At 57.2% G+C, this 18447-nt stretch overlaps 1 protein-coding gene and 1 long non-coding RNA gene across 2 annotated transcripts; one reads left to right on the plus strand and one right to left on the minus strand.

Moving 5' to 3' along the window:
- Positions 1-225: 225 nt before the first annotated feature.
- On the minus strand, positions 226-1783 carry LOC140627764 (uncharacterized). The gene is made up of 2 exons (XR_012026379.1): positions 1070-1783; positions 226-645 (listed from the first exon to the last, which is right to left on the minus strand). It is a non-coding gene; the product is annotated as an uncharacterized lncRNA (long non-coding RNA).
- Positions 1784-4549: 2766 nt separating this feature from the next.
- ARX (aristaless related homeobox) lies at positions 4550-17568 on the plus strand. The gene is made up of 5 exons (XM_072815373.1): positions 4550-5953; positions 7714-8605; positions 11109-11154; positions 13980-14308; positions 16335-17568. Exons 1-5 carry the CDS (start codon positions 5758-5760, stop codon positions 16573-16575), a joined length of 1704 nt encoding a protein of 567 aa, XP_072671474.1. The 5' UTR covers positions 4550-5757; the 3' UTR covers positions 16576-17568.
- The last annotated feature ends 879 nt before the right edge of the window (positions 17569-18447 follow it).

Here is an 18447-nt window from a genome sequence, read left to right on the forward strand (position 1 = left end):
CTTTTGGCGCAGGCGGCCAGGACTCCATGCACAAACACCCCAGAGACAGCGGAATCAGATCTCAGGCTGGTGTGGCAGCCTCTGCACGCTCGCCTCGCCCCACCCCCAATTATTCCACTTCTCGGGCCAGTGTTTCCTGAGGTTCTCCAGCAAGAATCCACCCAGCAATTATCTCCCCTCTCGCGCGTATGGGGGGGGCATTTAACCACGAACGCGCTGGAGAAGAAAGGTACAGATGGGTCTTTTATTGCACACTTGGAAATGTTTCCAAGGCTTTTGTTTTCTTCCCCCATTCATTCCTGCAGTATCACTGGGATCTGCCAACTTCAGCGCCCAGAGGCTGCGGGGAAGGGCCCGGCCCACCCGGAGACCCCCGCTAGGGGGCGCGCTCTGGCCGTGGCGCCGAGCCGAGCCGAGCCGAGCCGAGAGGGGGGCTCCGCGGCGAGGACGCCGACCGCGGGGGTCTGCTTGGGCCTCGGGACTGACGCGGGCGTCGGGTCCCTCGCTGCTCCTGACGTGAGCTGCAATCCGTGCGCCCTACACCCCCCAGGTCCGGGGGCGCCGGGAGCAACAGCTGCGGAACAACGCTGGCCGCTCGGCGGCCGCCTCGACCCTGGCCGCACCCAGGGGCCCGCCGTCCGGCGGCTGCAGAGGAGAAACCAGATGGTGGTGATTACAGGGCGCCGACAAGTTTCCCTCTCTGGTCTGGAAACCTGGGGAACCGTGCGTCAGGAGATGGGGGGTCCCTCCGAGGGACTCGGGGCGAGAGCCCAACCGCCTGCTTCTCGCCCCCGAAGAGGGGGCGCCTCCCGCTCCGCCCCCTCGCCCCCCGCCTTCCCGGGGCACACGTGAGCTGCGACCCTCCCGCCCGGCTTTGTGCGGAGAGCAGGGCTGGAGAAAGCCCGGGTTGGCCGCCCGAGTGGCTGATTGCGGTGGGGGTGGGGTCTGCTTTCTCTCCGGTTCTCGCTCCCCACCCCCTTCGCAGCCCGCGGAAGGGTACCCAAGAGTGACAAAGTTTGCAAATAAGGGGAGCTGTCCCAAGGCAGTGATCGCACCCACACGTCCGTACCTTGAGGGCTCGGCCGCGCTCCTCGGGACGCTCCCGAAAGCTCTGCTTCCCAGCAAACCTCTCCCAGCTGAGCGGTGCTGGCGGAGCTCGGGGTTCGGGCGGACTACACGGCGAAGAAGGGGGCACGACACACGCCAAGGAGTCTTCCCTAGCAATCCAAGTTGTCAGTCCCTTTGGACGTTTCCAAGGGCTGATCCTTGGAAAACACATCAACAAACAACACCGTCCACGGACGGATCCCAGCAGCCTTGGGGAGGACTGAGGCAGGGGTGGGGGGTGGAGGGCAAGCAGGGGGCAGACAAGGCGAGGGGCAAGTGCTAGGCAAGCGGATTATGTCCTATTTCCTCCTATTATCAGGCTTCCACGAGGAGAGACCACGATTTGTGCATGAAATGTATACCCCGAAGTGGATAAGACTCTGAAGGCAGCATCTGAGGAAGTTAACCTTGGCTGGTTGGAGTTAAGGGGGGGTAGGGGTGAGGCAAATATTTCTGTTTGTGCCCTCCGGCTCTTCCCAGCACCGGCTGTCAATCCCGACGCTTGTTATCCTCACAAGGCTTCAGTTTGTTTGCCTGATCTCAGCAAGGTTTTCTTCCACAAGTAGAACTATAATTGCTATAATTCTACTGTATCATTTGGATCATTGCAGTATTGTTGTTTTCTCTCCCTCTTTCTCTCCTCCTAACACTGCAATAACGCGCTCCAGTGTTAAATTAGCAGGTTGCGGAAGACCATAAATGAATGAAAGTTTGTTAAAAAAAAAAAAGAAAATAAATAAATAAAACAGCAAAATTACTTGGCAAAGGGGATATCACATCACAGAGAATCCTTGAGTGTAATCAGGACTTATTGTCTTCCCTTCCAATGGCTTCCAAATTGGTAGCCAGACCCCAGTGAAGTTTATTTCTATTGTTTAAATACATGTTTTGAAGAGGTTGAGCATAATTTAAGGAGACCTGGGTGTCCGGTGAGGCTGAAAGCCCATCACTGCCTTATTTATCTATGTGTATACTGCACAGCAAATTAAAACATCTCAAATGCAAAGTGTGCAAGGTTAACTCTCCTCCAAACATTTTCACCCCTGGAAAATGACATTTACTGCCACCCCCTTATCCTGAATTTCTTGCAAATATAATTTTGAAACTGCAGTGTAGAATTAGTTCTCAGCACAGAAAGGAAAGGGGGTTTCTTCCATCCGCCTCTTCTAGGTAGTTATTATTTCCAGTCTTGGGGACAAGCCTCGTCTTTCACCATAAACAACAGTTTTAAACACTTCTGACCCTCACTTCCAGGCATAACTGTCATTTTTATCTCGGTGATTGATTTGTAAAGGCAAATGAACCTGCAAACTATTGTTTTCTAGGCAGCCCAGGAAAAATAAAGCAGCAACAACAACAGTTACAGACCCCAAAGACTAGAGGAGTCAGGAGTTGTGAATAACCAAGTACAAATGTGAAAACTATTACCACTAAAATGAAATTCCTCTGATTCGTGGGTAAAAGAAAGTGAGATGAAAACACAGTGAAGTGTCATTTTGCTGAGAGCAAATATGAAATTGGCTAACCTAAAAGTTTTTATACATACCCTATAGCCCAATTCTTACAAGTCTAGCTACTCAACAAATCAATTAAATTCTTCCTAGACATTAGAAGTATCTTTTTTGTTTGTTTGTTTTCTAAAATAACAAATAGGAAGGGCACCTGGCTGGCTCAGTCCGCAGGGAACGCGACTCCTGATCATCCTGTAGTGAGTTCAAGCCCCATGTTGGGTGTAAAGCTTACCTTAAAAAAATAAAATTAACAGATAGGATAACACATATATCCTAAACCCATATTCTGGTTACACACCATGGAGATGCCAGCAGGTTCTGTCTCCCGGTGGGTATGCTGGAAGAGTTCTCTGTTGTTTTTTAATTTAATCTTTCGGGAATAGGAAGAGTCAATTGTAGATTTTGAAGTTGGTATTGAATTGTGACAAAGATCATCTCAGGGCTGTCGGGGCCTTTCTCTCCAAAGTGAATGGCCTTCCCAGGAGCGTCCTCACTGGGGGAAGACTGGTTAGAAATATCAAAAATAAACAAAATAAAATAACAAAGCTAGTGTTTTCACACAGGTTTCCCAAAGAAACACATTATATTCCATTAATAGAATTAGATTTAATTCCAGGGGTCATTAAGTCAGAATCAGAAACTCTATGTTAACCTCCTCTTTTACAGTGGATGATTAAAATTAGAATACACCCCAGCAGAAAGTCCGACTTCTCTTTTTAAAAAAGGAGAACAGCTGCAGAAGGGGGAGGAGGGAGACGGAAGCAAAGAAATCTTCCACCGAAAGAGTTGAAACCCTGTTAGGCTCTCAGAAATGATTTGTGCGTTTGTGTCGCTTTTTGTTTAACACGATCTATTTGGGACTCAGTTTTCAGCCCACTCCCTGCGTGTGCGGAGCCGACTCTGAAGTCACGGAGCCACCCAGCAGCCGGGTCTTGCGGATTTCCGACGCAGGGCCCTCCGGGGAGGGAAAAGTGCCTCCGTTTCTCCCAGCGACCAGCCGCGGGGACACCCGGGAGGGTCCGAGGCGAGGCTGGAGCCTTGGAGGAGACGGACGCGTCCTTACAGCTGCGTCGAGCCCCGCTCGCCGGGAGTGGGCTCTCGGGGCTGGGGAGGAAATCAGCGCGCAGAGCGGCAGCTGAACGCCGAATGGGACAGTGTAAAAACTGGAACTGTTGGTGGGGATGGAAAAGGGAAGAATGCAAGAAAGGCAGGAGAAGATCCCAGGTGCCTTGGATCAGCAGGCAGGGCTTAAGAGGAAATCAAATGTCAGGGGTGGCTCAGGGACTCCTCCGTCCCCCAGCCCCGTCATCTGAGTGTAGGAAAAACTGGTGAGACTCAAAGTAAAAAACAGAAAGAGGGACACAGAGAGACATCTTTTTTCCTCTTGCCTGTAATAGTAGTAGTAATAGCGGCATGAGTATTAACATTGTTAATGTACCTATTCCCAACCCTTCATTCCCCCTCAAGTTGCGTCTCGAATTCTCCTGCCAAGCCAGCCCGATCGTTTGGCCACCCACCCACCAGCATCCAAGAGTTATGCAGATGTTTATGGCTGAAAAAAAAAAAAATCCCAGTTATGCATCCTTGTATTTTTAAATACTGACTGTAAGTGATTCAAGTATAATCCTTTGTAAAACGCTTTTCTCTTTGACACATTGAAGGGGTTGAGACCGGAAAACCCGGCGTGGATTCCCCCCTCCCCGACCCCTCTCCCACCCACCACCGTCGCCCCCACCTTGCCATTGTCGGGGCCCCTGGCCGGCCCTGGAGCCCTGCACCCAGGCCAGGGGGACGTCCGTGCTAAGCCCCTCGCCCAGGTTTGACCCAATGTCAGTCCCAGCTGGTCTCGATTCCTCAGCGCTGGACGCGCAGGAAGTTGTCTGGTAAGAGCCGCGTTCACCGCAGGCTCATTCTCTTCCCTTTGCTGTGGGAGCCAGGCCCGAAGAATTCAGAATCGTAGGCGCTCACGCACGCTAGAAGCCGAACCTGGGTCCTTCGCACCCTGGAGCCCTCGGGGCCCCCACAGGTCCGCTCCCTGCACCGAGACCTGAGAGGGTCCAGCCTCGGGGTGACCGCCTAATGGAGGCGAACTTGCGGGAAGAAGAGGGAAGCGAGTCTGGGAAGAAGGGGAGCCTCCCAGACTCCGTCCGCAGTTGACACTCGCCTGTCCCGTCCTGCCCGGCAGGTGCTCTAGTGAAGGCCGCGCGCCTTCGGCACAGCTTTGTCCCTAAGGGCACTTTTTCCAGAGTTAAAGACTGAGGTGAGAGAGGTTGGGGGACGCCGCCAACCCGAGAACAATCTCTCGGCTCAGGGTGGAGGCTAACAGCTCAGGGCGTTGGGCCACAGGAGGAAAGCGAACGCCCAGACAGCAGCTGTTGGCTCGCGGCCAGCACCCTGACCCCCGGGAGGCCGTCGGGCCTAACGCGGACGGCGACCTGGCGCCCCGAGATCAAGGGCTGTCCCGGGAGCGCAACCCTGGCTTTGCAAAGTACCAAGTCGGTCTGAACGCGAGCCTCAAGGCCTCGCCTCCAGGAAGCGAGGTCCTCTGGTTGGTGGAAGGGGCGCACGTCGTCGCCCAAGTGGCACCCACAGGCCTGAGATCAGAAGAAGCTAGAGCCACGGGCCAGCCCTGATGGGCTAAAGGGGAGTCTACAGGAAGAAATGGAGAACTTAGAGAATTGTTAGTTAAAAACATAAAAAAGAGGGGGAAAAAAACGGTTCGGGGCGAGTGCCCGCGTCTCCTAGAGCTCTGCCACCGCCCCCCCACCCCTCGCCGGCCTTTCCGCACTCCAGTCCAGGCTTTGCTCGGAGCCCGCAGCCCGGCGCAGCCCGGCCTCTGGCGAGAGCCAATCACAGGGCGCCTCTCAGCACGTGGAGGAGAGAGACTCCAGAGCTCCGCGCCCGCCGCTCACTACACTTGTTACAGCTTGTCCTGAGCGCGGAGAGGGCGAGCTGGGGCCGCGTGCAGGGCGGGAGCCGGCAGCCAGCAACCGAGGGAGGCAGAGAGGCACAGAGATCGCAGTAATATCCATTATAACAGCCATCTAACCCCACTCCCCAACACACCCCCATCCATCCCACCCTCCAGGAGAGGCAGCCAGCGGCCCGGCTCTCTGCGTCCAGGGAAAAAGCCCCAGCCATGAGCAATCAGTACCAGGAGGAGGGCTGCTCCGAGAGGCCCGAGTGCAAAAGTAAATCTCCAACTTTGCTCTCCTCCTACTGCATCGACAGCATCCTGGGCCGAAGGAGCCCTTGCAAAATGCGGCTGCTGGGAGCCGCGCAGAGCTTGCCCGCCCCACTGGCCAGCCGCGCCGACCAGGAAAAGGCCGTGCAAGGTAAGGCTGCGCCCGGCAGGCACCTGCAAAGAGCGCTGGGCACCGGTTTGGATGTTGGATGTTCAGGGGCCAGGGGCCTGGGGTTATCAAGCTGGAGATGGAGGAAAGAGAGAGAACAACTCCGAGGCCTGGTGCCTCAAAGAGCGGCACACGTCTCGCCAGGGTCTGTCTTTCCCTTCCCCTCAGCTTCCTGAAGCACAGGCCGTGCTTCGCTTGGGGGCGGGGGGAGGGGGGCTTAGATTCTCGGTATTGGTCTTTAGGTCGTTTAAATGCTCCGTGTGGTGGCCTCGGGGGGTGCTCTGAAGAGGGGCGACAGGTCAGAAACAGCAGGTGCCGGGTGGACCTTGTAACAACTTGAAGACAAGAACCCCTAAAGCTGTGAATAGGGGTCTCCAGGCAGAGTGAGCCTCGGTCTTTCCTCTTTGGAAGATTTCTTTATACGCGGTGTTCCCCCACCCCCCTCCGCCCTTTCTTTCTTTTTTTAATTGTAGATTACTTGTGACCTTTTAAACCCAAGCTTTGCAGAAAACATCTCCCAGGGATTACCCAAATGCTCCTTATTGTATTTGAAATGTATTTAATGTTCGGCTTCTGGGTGCTATTTTTTTTCTCTGCTGTGTTATTTTTAAAACTAGAGTTGAAATATTTCTAAGGCTTTGGGGCCTTTTTCCCCCTAAAATTAAAAATTCCAAAACAACCCGTCATTTTGCCCCGAACCTGTTACACTCAAGTTTCGCCTTGAGCTGCCCGCAGAAGTATCACAGGGAAAAAGAATGGTTGGTCTCTTTTCAAATCCAAAAACCAGCGGTCCAGCCGCAGGGCCACTGGGAAGACAGGAGCAGATGGCGAGAAGGGGCCGTTTAAAATAAAACTGACTTTTTCCTTTTCTTTTTTTAGCCTGCAGTGGCACCTGTGCCAGGCGCTTCCTCGAAGGGAAAGAGCGACCTGTGCCTGTTGTACCCCCTTATAACCCCCTCCCAGGCCTTCCGAGCCCATTTTCTGCAGGACGATTTTTCTTTGCCTTTCTGTGCAAGGAGCCCCCGGCCCCCTCCCGCTGCGGGCTGTCGGGCTGGCCCGCGCTCAGGGCCACCGGGCCACCTTCTCAGCCCCCTCAGGGGTCGCCCACGGGCAGTGCCCCTGTCGCCAGCCTGGGCCTGCGTGGCAGAGCGGCAGCCAGAGGTCGTGCGCCAAGTTTTCAGGGTGGTGGTGGTGTATTTTTTTTTTTAAGTTGTTGAATGTTTTCAGATTCTCCCCTGCCCTGAAATGGGGAAGGGAAAAAAGTGTGAGAGAGAAGAGAGAGGGAGGAAAGGGAAAGAAAAAGAAAGGAAGAAAGGAGGAGGGGAGCGAGTGGGCAAAGCTCGGGAAAAGGAAAAGGAAGGAAGGGGGAGAGGAGAAAGATGAGGAAAGGAAGGGAGAGACGCGTAGAGAAGGAAAGAGAGAAGGAAGGTAAAAATGAAAGGAAGGGAGGGAAAGAAAGGTGAAGGAAGGAAATGAAAGGAAGAGTGGGAGAGGGAAAGGAGAGACGAGAGGGACGGAGGGAGGACACAAGAAAAAAGGAGAAGGAAAAAGAAAGGGAAAGACGTGAAGAAACAGAAAAAGCCAGAAAAGTGGGGAAAGAGGGGAAGGGGGTCCGAGGCCGGGAGCGCGCGGGAGGAGGGGGCCGGGGCCTGGGGCGAGAGCGGCGCAGGGGCGGCCTCGGGCGGCGGCCCGGCGGGGACGCCCGGCTGGCCGGCGCGCTGACCGCTCTCCCTTGCCCGCAGGCTCCCCCAAGGGCAGCGGCGCCCCGTTCGAGGCTGAGCTGCACCTGCCGCCCAAGCTGCGGCGCCTGTACGGCCCGGGCGGGGGCCGCCTCCTGCAGGGCGCGGCGGCGGCGGCGGCCGCGGCGGCCGCGGCGGCGGCGGCTGCGGCCACGGCCACGGCGGGTCCGCGCGGGGAGGCCCCGCCGCCGCCGCCGCCAACCGCGCGGCCCGGGGAGCGGCCGGACGGCGCGGGGGCCGCCGTGGCCGCCGCGGCGGCGGCCGCCGCGGCCTGGGACACGCTCAAGATCAGCCAGGCACCGCAGGTGAGCATCAGCCGCAGCAAGTCGTACCGCGAGAACGGGGCGCCCTTCGTGCCGCCACCGCCCGCGCTGGACGAGCTGGGTGGCCCGGGGGGCGCCGCGCACCCGGACGAGCGCCTCGGCGCGGCCAGCGGCCCCGGTGGCGCCCCGGCGGCGGGTGGCGGTACGGGCGCCGAGGACGACGAGGAGGAGCTGCTGGAGGATGAAGAGGACGAAGACGAAGAAGAGGAGCTGTTGGAGGACGACGAGGAGGAGCTGCTGGAGGACGACGCCCGCGCGCTGCTCAAGGAGCCCCGGCGCTGCGCCGTGGCCGCCACTGGCGCGGTGGCCGCCGCCGCCGCCGCCGCCGCCGCCGCCGCCGCCGTGGCCACAGAGGGCGGGGAGCTATCGCCCAAGGAGGAGCTGCTGCTGCACCCGGAGGACGCCGAGGGCAAGGACGGCGAGGACAGCGTGTGCCTGTCTGCGGGCAGCGACTCGGAGGAGGGGCTGCTGAAGCGCAAGCAGCGGCGCTACCGCACCACGTTCACCAGCTACCAGCTGGAGGAACTGGAGCGGGCCTTCCAGAAGACGCACTACCCAGACGTCTTCACCAGGTACGAGAGCGGGCCGGCCGTGGCGGCGGCCGGCGGAGAGCGCGAGCGGGCCCGGAGGGGAAGGCGGGCGGCCCGGGGCCCCGGGTTGGGGCCGGGACTTGGCTCCCGGACTCGGCTCAGGTGTGCCCTCCCGTCGCACCCACCGCTGCTCACTAAACACTACCCACCCCCAGCCCCACCCCTCCTCCGGGTTTTAAGTTTGGACTGGGATCTCTTGCCTTCCCCAAGTCTCTCCAGTTTAATTTTTTTTTTCAAATGACAAGTTTTAGTTAGGAATGGCCTCTCCAGAGAGGGCCCGAGAGCGCCAGCTTGCAGGCGCGCGCACCCAGGGCACGTACGCCGGCCCCCAGGCGCTGCGGTGGCCGCCGGTCCCCGGCCGAGCCCCGGGCTATTTTTGGCCGCTGTGTGGTGCGCGCCCGCCACCCCCGCCCGCTGCCCCGGAGCCCGGTGGGTATCGGTTACGCTTTCGCCGTTCAGGGAAGCTGGAGCCCGCGCCCGCGGGAAAGGCCTTTCAAAAGATTCAAGTTCTGCCGTTTGAGGACTTCTGAAATAACGGAGGGGAGTCGGAACTGGGCAGGGTTTGGTGCCTGCACGTCTGCGGGGCAGCAGCCGGAATCTTCGCCTCTCCCCACTGTCCCGCCCCCCCGCAAGCCCGGCGGTGCGTTAAAGTGCGCGGGCTTGCAGGGCCGGGCCGCGATTGCCGGCAGCCCGGCCGACAGGCGACCGCGCAGCTGGGGGATTTTTCTCTTTGGACTGTCGTCCAGCCGGGGTTTCCGCCTGGTCCCGCTCCAGGTCCCTCTTGCCTGAGTGTTTTGGGGAAAGAGGTGAGATGACCGGACCCTTGGATGACTCGTTCATCCAACGTGGGGCGCTGGCCGGACTGAGGGCCTTCCCCTCCCACCCCCGGGCCACCGGCTGGGCTCCCGCGAGGAGCCAGGCTCAGGGCAAACTTCCTTCAGCGGGTAGGAAGGAAGGGAAGGGGGTCTGCCTGGCGCAGGGCTCCTGGGGCGCGGGCAGCTCCTTCGCTCAAGACGTGTGCAGCTTTTCAATATGCATTTTAGAAGTGGAAAGCTGCCCGCCCCTTTGAACCGGAGGAGAAATCGCTGCTCAGACCTCAGGAGGCCCGAGCCAACTCTAAAGTGGTGTTGATCTGGCAAGTAATTGCCAAACTCTCTCCTAATCAGTAATGGAAAAGTGTGGATCTGATGCTGGCAGACACTAAACTTGATCGTCCCTCGAGCTAAAGTTGGTCCTCCTCTGGATCATCCCGTCCCTTCAACATCTTTAAAAAAGAACATACATTTTAAAATCAGTGTGTGCTATCAAATAGCTAACTGGCCGATCTGCCTTTTGCATTTGTGACACGTGTATTTCAACAGGAGAAAATGAGGAGGTGTCAGTTGGCATCCAGGTCTGCCCTCCTTTGGCTTCTCGGGGTGGAACCACAGTATGTGGGGGGGGCAGCTCCTCTTCGGGCTTATTTAGAGCCCCTTGGCTCAGGCAGGAAGCCAGCCTAAAGTGCCGGTTCAGATTTGCTGGTGCTCCCTGCAGCAGGGGCAACGGAAAGCACTTTAGGGAACCGAAGTTTCGGGTGTGGATGAGGGGGCCTGCCAACAGTGCAACCCTGGGTCCCAGGCTGGAGCAGCCCCCAGTCTTTCATATTAGCGGGGGTAGAGCCGATTATTCTCTGGAGCTCAGATTTTTGGTAAACAGGTCGTAAGCCATTTTACAGCATCTTAATGGTTTCCTATTTGCCTTAATTGTCGCAGTAATAACTGCAATGACGGGGTAGGGTTTCATTCAATTGACTCCCCCTGAGATGGGCAGGGTTTGTAGTGGGCACTGGAGTCAGGAGGTGCGCAGAATTTTGTTTAATCAAAAAATTACCCCACTGAACTCTTAACAAGCTTAACGTATCTCCAGAGGGTAATGGGGAGTATGACCTAAGGGGAAGAGGGAGGGAGGCGGGGAGGGGGGTGGGGGGGTGGTAGGGAGATGGAAGGAAAGGCGAAGAGCTGGAGATGGAGAGAGAAAAGCGGGAGGGGGGAGGAGGAGGGAGACTGGAAAAAATTTTAAAGGCAGAAAGACACCGAGGGCAGGAAAACAAATTTTGCATGAGTACTTGTCCCAGGTACCATTAGGACAGAACAGGCTGTGAGCATCGTGTGCGTGTTTCTTGTCTAACTCTGGCTTCAGGGAGAATGAGGGCGAATCCGAGGGCCCAGTTAGGCTTATAGACTCAAGAAGCCACCCTTGTCACTTTTGAATATAGGATGCTACAGTGTAATATCCCATCTCCAGCAACGTGTCGTAGGTTTTTGTTTTCAACCAAATAGTAGGCACTTTGGTGGGGAAGGGATCATGAGATGCCCATATGTTTGGGGGTGAGGGCAGGCAGCCAGGGGAGACCCTGACAGAGGAGGCCTGCTAGCAAGGGGAAAGTGGCTTGAGAAGGGCTTGTTGGAGCCTGATGTGACCTCCTGTCTGTGTCGCTTTCTTCTAGGGAGGAATTGGCCATGAGGCTGGATTTGACTGAGGCCCGAGTCCAGGTGAGCTGCCCACAGAGAGGGAGGAGGGAGAGGGAGAGGGAGGGGTAGGGGGAAGGGTGGGAGAGAGAGGGGGCCAATGGATTGGGGTGGGATGAGGCCCCCTTTATAAAACGAAGAGAAACAGAATCAGAAAAATAGACTCAAACCCTCATGCACAAAAAAGATGAAAATGTGAAGACCTGGGAGGTTGGAGGGGAAGATCTCTGGGTTTGGGAGCCCTGAGGAAGGGGTCCGGGACCAGAAGAGGGGTCTCAGAGTCCCTGCGCTGCTGTCAGGAGCTACCCCCCACCGCACCCCCCCCCTCCCCTGTTCCACAGCCCCTGGAGGAAACAATCGGAGGACTGACTTCTCCTGATTGAAATAATGGGATGGAGCATGGATTTGGTTGTTAGACAAATCCGCTCAGCTCCAAGCAGGTATTTGGCTGCGATTAAGTCTCCAATCGGGCTTCATAAAAGCCCACTTAGTGCTAGAACAAACAGGGCCATTTGAAGGCAAAATGCTGTTTGATTTCCCCTCCGCCCGCACAAGGAGCTGGCTAATGCTATTTGATTTCCCATTTTTTATAGCAATGAGCGCACATTGATCTAATAGGGAGCGAGTGCAATGCTATTAAAGGTGTCTGCAGCCCCATACCAGAGTGCATTTCCCAACCCGGGCCTCATAACCAAAGAGACGATCAACACTGGGCAGCCCCGATGGCCAACAGAAAACAGATGTCCCTGGGTTAGGAGCTGAGTGAATCACTTTACAGTCAAAATCAAGCGCTGATAAAGCACAATAAATTCCATATGGCTCATTTAATACACAACAGCTTCTTGCATTAGAGGGCTAATGATGAGGCCTGTCCCCTCCTTTCTGTTGACACATTTCTCCATTGTCAAACAGAGATGTGACAGCAACTCCGTATTTTCAGCTCAGGGGAACGAGTCGTGGGAAAGTTAAATAACTTTTAAAAAGACAGAGAGCGCCCCCTCCCCTTCTCCTCTCTCCCTATTCACCGGAGAAGATGTAATTAAGTGAATATGAATTATTAGAGTCCTTTCGTTTACCTTTGGGGGGCCTCAGAGGTATTAATTCAATAATGAGGAATTGCAGGGGGACATCTTGATGATTGCAGTGGAGCCGGGAGAGACGATCTGTCTGGAAAAGGTTTCCACGTTCTTTGAGGGCATTCTGCATCCACTGCCTCCTCCCCTCCTTTACTCCTTTCACTGGCATCGAGGAGTGGCGGATATTCTCGTCTAGACAGATTTGGATACACAAAAGCTGCCCACCCAGCCTGGTCCCATCGAGTCTTACCTTTTCAAGCCTCTGAATTTCCACACTAGAGTGTTTCTCCCATTCACAGATAGATTACTTGAGGGCTGTGGAATCTTACGGATGGGCCCCTTTTCAGCGGAATTTTAAATAATCGACCGGTGTGGATTCTGGATTTCTCTTGCCCTAGGTGGCTGTCTAGAAGTCAAGCCAAGCTTAGATACCAGTGCTAGTAAGACAACCTACAGTGTGTATATATCAAACACACACATACACACACACACACACAAATTCCTCGGGGATCACTTACATTATATTTTAATATAACTCTGTATAGCCCTGGAGTTCATTCTTAATTTTTAGACTTGTGTGCAGGCATCAACCCAAGCCTAAAAATATTAATGCCTTCAGGGGAGAAGGAGCATATATTATTAGCTGTGGGTGTGATGAGCAGGTCACATAAAAATAATTTCATGCTCCTGGGAGTTATTTTTAGACCATGGTAGCTGCCACATTTCAGGTAAAGGTCTCCAGTAAAACTGCTTTCTATTAACAATTAGGAAGATACCTTGTGCTGGAAACCTCCCGCAAGCCTAGAACTGTCTTATTTAAATAACCTCTTTAAACCAAGTCCCGCAAAGAAATAAACGACCTGTTAGCTCTGAAGATGTGTGGGGTCGACAGGTAGCCTGCACCCTGATTTCTGTTTGTCCAGGGATTGCTGCATACCCGGGCCTGGCAGTCGGCGCCTTCCTGGGTGGAACCAGGCCCAGCAGTGAGCCCCTGCAGATAGCAGGCCGCCAGGCCCCAGGTTTCCTTTCCCAGAGGACTTCCCCGCTACAACGTAGACTTGTTTGCTGGGGCATTTCTTCCCTCCCTCCTAGTTTTCCCCAAGCTCCCGAATCCAGCTTAGTGCTCTTGGGTGTTCAAGAACTATTTCTGGAAAGAATAAGTGAACCGCCTCCCCGAGACCCCCTTTTCAACACAGCAGGGACTTTGCGGGCTCCTGGGTAAACCTGAAACAGGCGAAAACAGCTGATGCGCAGCAGAGGGCTGACGTGTGGCCATCTCTGGGTGGCTGCCCCCCGCCAAGAGTCACTGCCCAAGGCGAGCTTGCACATGCTGTATTTTATTCATTCCACATCAACAGCCTTATGAGTAAAGTTTTATTATCACCATTTTACAGATTAGAAAACTGAGGTTGAGAGGTTTAAGCGACGTGCCTAAAGATGCACAGTGAGCAGGTGGCAGCGGAGACGGTTAAACCTCAGTTTCCCCAACTCTAAACACCGGGGACCGCTTTCTTCCAACTTGGCAAGGAACTAGGCTATTCCAAATGTGCGCTGGAAAGGCCCTGCTCGCCCCCTGTCTCCCGCCGGCTCTAAGTTTGGGCTCCTTTTCGCGTCCGTCTGGCCCCGGGGCGGGGGGCGGCTCTGAGTCAGCCGAGGCCCCGGGGGGCGAGTGGGCGCCGGCCTCCGCCGAGGGGAGGGCGCGGGGGGGGGGGAGGCCCGAGCGCCCGCCGCCCCCGGAGCCCCGCCGCCGACCCGGCTCTCTCCGCCTCGCAGGTCTGGTTCCAGAACCGTCGGGCGAAGTGGCGCAAGCGGGAGAAGGCGGGCGCGCAGACCCACCCCCCGGGGCTGCCCTTCCCGGGGCCGCTGTCGGCCACGCACCCGCTGAGCCCCTACCTGGACGCCAGCCCCTTCCCGCCGCACCACCCCGCGCTCGACTCGGCCTGGACGGCCGCCGCCGCCGCCGCCGCCGCCGCCTTCCCGAGCCTCCCTCCGCCTCCGGGCTCGGCCAGCCTGCCGCCCAGCGGGGCGCCGCTGGGCCTGAGCACTTTCCTCGGAGCCGCCGTGTTCCGACACCCGGCCTTCATCAGCCCGGCGTTCGGCAGGTAACGCGCGGCCTCGGGGAGTCTGTCTGTCTGTCTCTCGCACGCACACGGCCTGGGGGCAGGGAGGAGGCCGGAGGCGGGAGACCGGCAGCGGCTACGCACGTCTTCGCTCTTTGGCCAACCCTCAGATTTAGCCAAAGAAAATACTCTCTAATTTTTTTTGCTTCAAACTGTGTGGATCTCGAAGGGAATGAGTTGGGGCCAGGAGCAGAGGGGAGGGCGGTGGCAGTGCCAACAACCGTGACGACTGGGAGTGCTCAGGGAAAGCTGTAAAAGTACCACGGAAGGCACCAGCCGCCGGGGCCATAGGTGGTCTGTGTGTAAACGTGTGCAGGTGTAGCCTGCAGAGCTGGGATGACTGTCAGCCTTTTTTTTTTTTTTTTTTGCAAAAATCCTTCCCCATGCTCCAAAGCCTGGCAGAGGAACACAGCTCTGGTTTCCACACGAGCCCGGGAGCCACGGGCCCTCTGGGTGCAAAGAATTCTTTCTTCTTCCCCAGACTCTAACTTCCCTGTCACTCAAGTGACCCGCTGCCAACCGTACCCCCATATGTGCAACCCCCCGACCCTCAGCGCGGCACAAGACAACGAAATAAAAGAAACAGTTCATCGTATATTATAATTCCCTTTCTTTAAGTGAACATCGAATGATGAAATAAAAAGTCTGTATTATCACCCAGACAAAGAAACAAAGGAGGGATGTATTAAGTTGGAAAGTGCAGTGAAAATAAAACTGAATGCAGCTTCAATGATCTCTCTTTGGGAGAACAAAGAAATAATAGATTCATCCAACTGCGCAGCCACTTAACAAAAATCATCTTTAGAGAAAAGTTTCAAAAAAAGACGCTAAGTAAAAGTAGTTTCATGTAACAAACCAATAAAATAAACAGCGAGAGGGCATTGAAGTGTAGTTAGTGACTCAGTTTACCAATGGAACCAGGGCATCTTACACCCTCTCCAGGCCACACTGTATTGTTTTTTCTGGGAGAACAACTTTAAGTCGTGTGTCCCCCGAAACCCACCCCCGCCCCCCCGCCCGCCCCCTTTCCCTTCCGACAAGTGACTTGTAAAAGCTGGCGAAGCCCGGCTGGAGTGCCCGACTGGGAGATTTGGGGAGGCTGCAAGAGCAGTGCGGTGGGGGGGCCTGAGGGCGTGGGGGGTGGCTGGGGGGGAGCCTCCCGCTCCCCCCCTCGAAGCCAGGTGTGCTCATTTCTAATCCTGGAAACTCCGAGTTGGCCCTGCGGGAGTTTGGAGCCAGAGCCCTGGGGGGGAAGGAGGGGGAGCGTGGGGGGTTTGGAGGGGCTCTGGCCTCAGCCGCAGGGCCGCAGTGCGGTGCGAAGGGGGTGGAGGCGCCGTGAGAAGCAATCCCGGCGCCGCCCGGAGTTGGCGGCACAGACCGGGGTCCCAGGCTTGGGGGGCCAGGCTTGGGCGTCGCCGTGCACCGCGCGCGAGGTCGCGGGGTTCGGGGGCTCTCTGGGGCAAGGGGCGGCGATGGGAGGGAGTGTCGCCGCGCCCCACGCGGGGCGGCCGGTGCAGCGGAAGTCAGCAGGCGGCGCCCCCGCCCCCACCTCGCGGTCCCGGGCTGGCGCGGGAGGGCGGCCCCGTGGGCGGAGGCGCCCCGGGGAGAGCGCGAAGTCAGCAGCGTGGGTCTCGGTGGGGCTTGATCCCAGCCCCCCCCCCCCGTGTCCTCTTCTCCTTTGTCGCTCTGCCTCCCCCTCCTGGCCCTTGGAGCTCCGGCCCGAGAATTCACCCCCTTCTTAGGCGAAGCCACACGATCCAGGCGTCCGCGCCGTTGGCTTTGGGGCCCCAGGACCCGCCTGCGCCCCGGCTCCGGGCCCTCGGGGTGCCTGGCCCCTTGGCCTTGCCCGCGTGGCCCCCGCTCCAGGAAAGGCCCCCGGGCGCCGCAGCCCCCCGCGCACGCCCCCGCCGCCCCCGCGCACGCTCGCGGCCCTCGGCTCGGCTGCTGGGAGGCGGCGGCCACCGCTCAGCTCCCGAGGCCGTGACCGCGCTCTTTGCTCTCCCCGCAGGCTCTTTTCCACCATGGCCCCCCTGACCAGCGCGTCGACCGCGGCCGCGCTCCTGAGACAGCCCACGCCGGCCGTGGAGGGCGCGGTGGCGTCGGGCGCGCTGGCCGACCCGGCCACCGCGGCCGCAGACAGACGCGCGTCTAGCATAGCGGCGCTGAGGCTCAAGGCCAAGGAGCACGCCGCGCAGCTCACGCAGCTCAACATCCTGCCGGGCACCAGCACGGGCAAGGAGGTGTGCTAAAGGCTGCCCTCCTCCCTCGCGCCCCGGGCGCACCCCGAAAGGTCACCTCACTCAGCACCACTCAAGACCAAATGGAAACAGAGGACCAGCACACTCCCGAGACGGCACTGAGAGAGCGCGGCCGCCTTCGCAGCTGCCTGGACGCGGGCAAGGCAGCCCCGGCGCTACCGGACGTGGCACCTCCTCGGCCGGCTGTCCCCCGCCCCGCCCCGCCCCGCCCCGCCACTGCCAACCTCGCGCCCTCTCCAGCGTCCACTCGCTCCCGTTCTTACTTTGCTGAAAGCATCGGGGAGGTTTTCTCTCCAAGACGCCTGGTATTGAAGTTAAAAGAGTTAAAAAAAAAAAAAAAAAGAAAAACAAACAAAAAAAACAAACCCAACCTCTCTCCCTCCCGGCACCCCACTTAGCTTTTTATTTTATTTCTTCCTTTAAACAGCATTTTGGCGCTCTAAGTTGATCTCCCCTGCGTGGGCCCCGGTGTGAAGCCAGGGCCAGGGAAGCGAATGAGAATCTGTAAGATAGCTAACAGTGCACTTAACAGAAAGGGGCGTCTTGTTCTTGTTCTCTTCTTTATCATACACCAACCAAGGTTTTTATATCAAACCAAAGGGAAATACTCTGCTAGAATATGGACTGTTGAAGTCACCAAACTGTGATTATTGATTCTGTACATACCATTGTTATTAAAAAAAAAAAGAACAGAGCTTTGTATATTTGAAATGTTATAACGCAATTGCACTCAGCGTGGTATGGTAAAAGTTTGTCCTCCTGTAGATTCTTACTGTGTTGTAGATACGGTAGGGTTCCTAGACAAATATTTATGTACTCAAGCCCTTTATTTAACTTATTAACTGTAGAGGCTTCCGAAACCTTCAAGATAAAGGCAATGGTACAGTACTTTTGTGTAATGTGTAATTGTTATCACTTTTCCTTGCTATCTAGTGGAGAAGTGTCACGCTCAAAATAAAAAAAAAAATTATATGTTTAACAAAAGGAAGTGTGAATGCTCTGTGCGGGCGCTGAGGGGTCAGCAGAGGGGCCCCCCAGAGGCCAGGGGTGGGCCCCGGCGCCCGGCACCTCCTCGGCTTCTCCCGGCCCAGGCCCCCGGGCTGGACGGGCTCCCTGGGGGGATTCAGGTTTCCCCGCTTAGGTTAAGGACGCGGCCGCGGGGCTTCCCGCCACACCTCAGCCCGGGGCACGCCGCAGCGGGGGGGGGGGGCGCTGGGGGCCTGCGGGGGGTGCACCGGCGGCGGGGCTCGTGCTGGAGACAGAAGTTTGAAGCTAGCGGGGGTCTGGGGGTCTGGGCTCGGAGGGTGAGGGGAACTGTTCGTGGCAAGTGCCACGTAGCGAGGAAGTGCCGAGTCCGAGATGCCGGCGTTGGCGAGAGCTGCGAGGGGCGGGCTCCCCGGTGTGCCCGCGGGGAGGGGGTGCGCGCGCGTGTGCGTGTGCGTGTGCGAGGGAGAGGAAGGGGGAGAGGGAGAGAGAAGAGGCAGACACCGTGATGGAAAGGCGGTGAGGGGTATCCAAGTGGCAGATCTTAACTCGACAAATGTCATTACATCACTTATCCAGGCATTGGCAAATGTATACATTAAAAAAAATCTAAACAACTCGGGTTTCTTGAGGAGACCCGAGCGGATTCGCGACGTGTAACCCCGTCGGCGCCCCCCCCCCCCCCGCGCCGGGAACCGTAGCTTCTCCCTCCCCGCGGCCCCCGGGCGCCCCTCCCGGTGACCGCGGGGTGCGCCCGCCCGCGGGGGCCGGGTCTCGCCGACGCTCCCGGGGTGATGGGAAAGGGAAGAGAAGCTTAATTAGTTTCAATTTGTAGTAATTAGCGCGCCGGACCTTTGGGGAGAGGGGCGGGCGGCGGCG

The sequence above is a fragment of the Canis lupus genome, chromosome X (assembly GCF_048164855.1).
Source record: "Canis lupus baileyi chromosome X, mCanLup2.hap1, whole genome shotgun sequence".
NCBI lineage: Eukaryota > Metazoa > Chordata > Mammalia > Carnivora > Canidae > Canis > Canis lupus.

What these genes read in the sequence shown, in the direction of transcription:
- ARX (XM_072815373.1), top strand. Translation starts at nt 5,758, where the DNA reads ATGAGCAATCAGTACCAGGAGGAGGGCTGCTCCGAGAGGCCCGAGTGC. An exon ending in TACCCAGACGTCTTCACCAG is followed by an intron (nt 8,606 to 11,108) that starts GTACGAGAGCGG and finishes GCTTTCTTCTAG; the next exon opens with GGAGGAATTGGCCATGAGGC. An exon ending in ATCAGCCCGGCGTTCGGCAG is followed by an intron (nt 14,309 to 16,334) that starts GTAACGCGCGGC and finishes CTCTCCCCGCAG; the next exon opens with GCTCTTTTCCACCATGGCCC.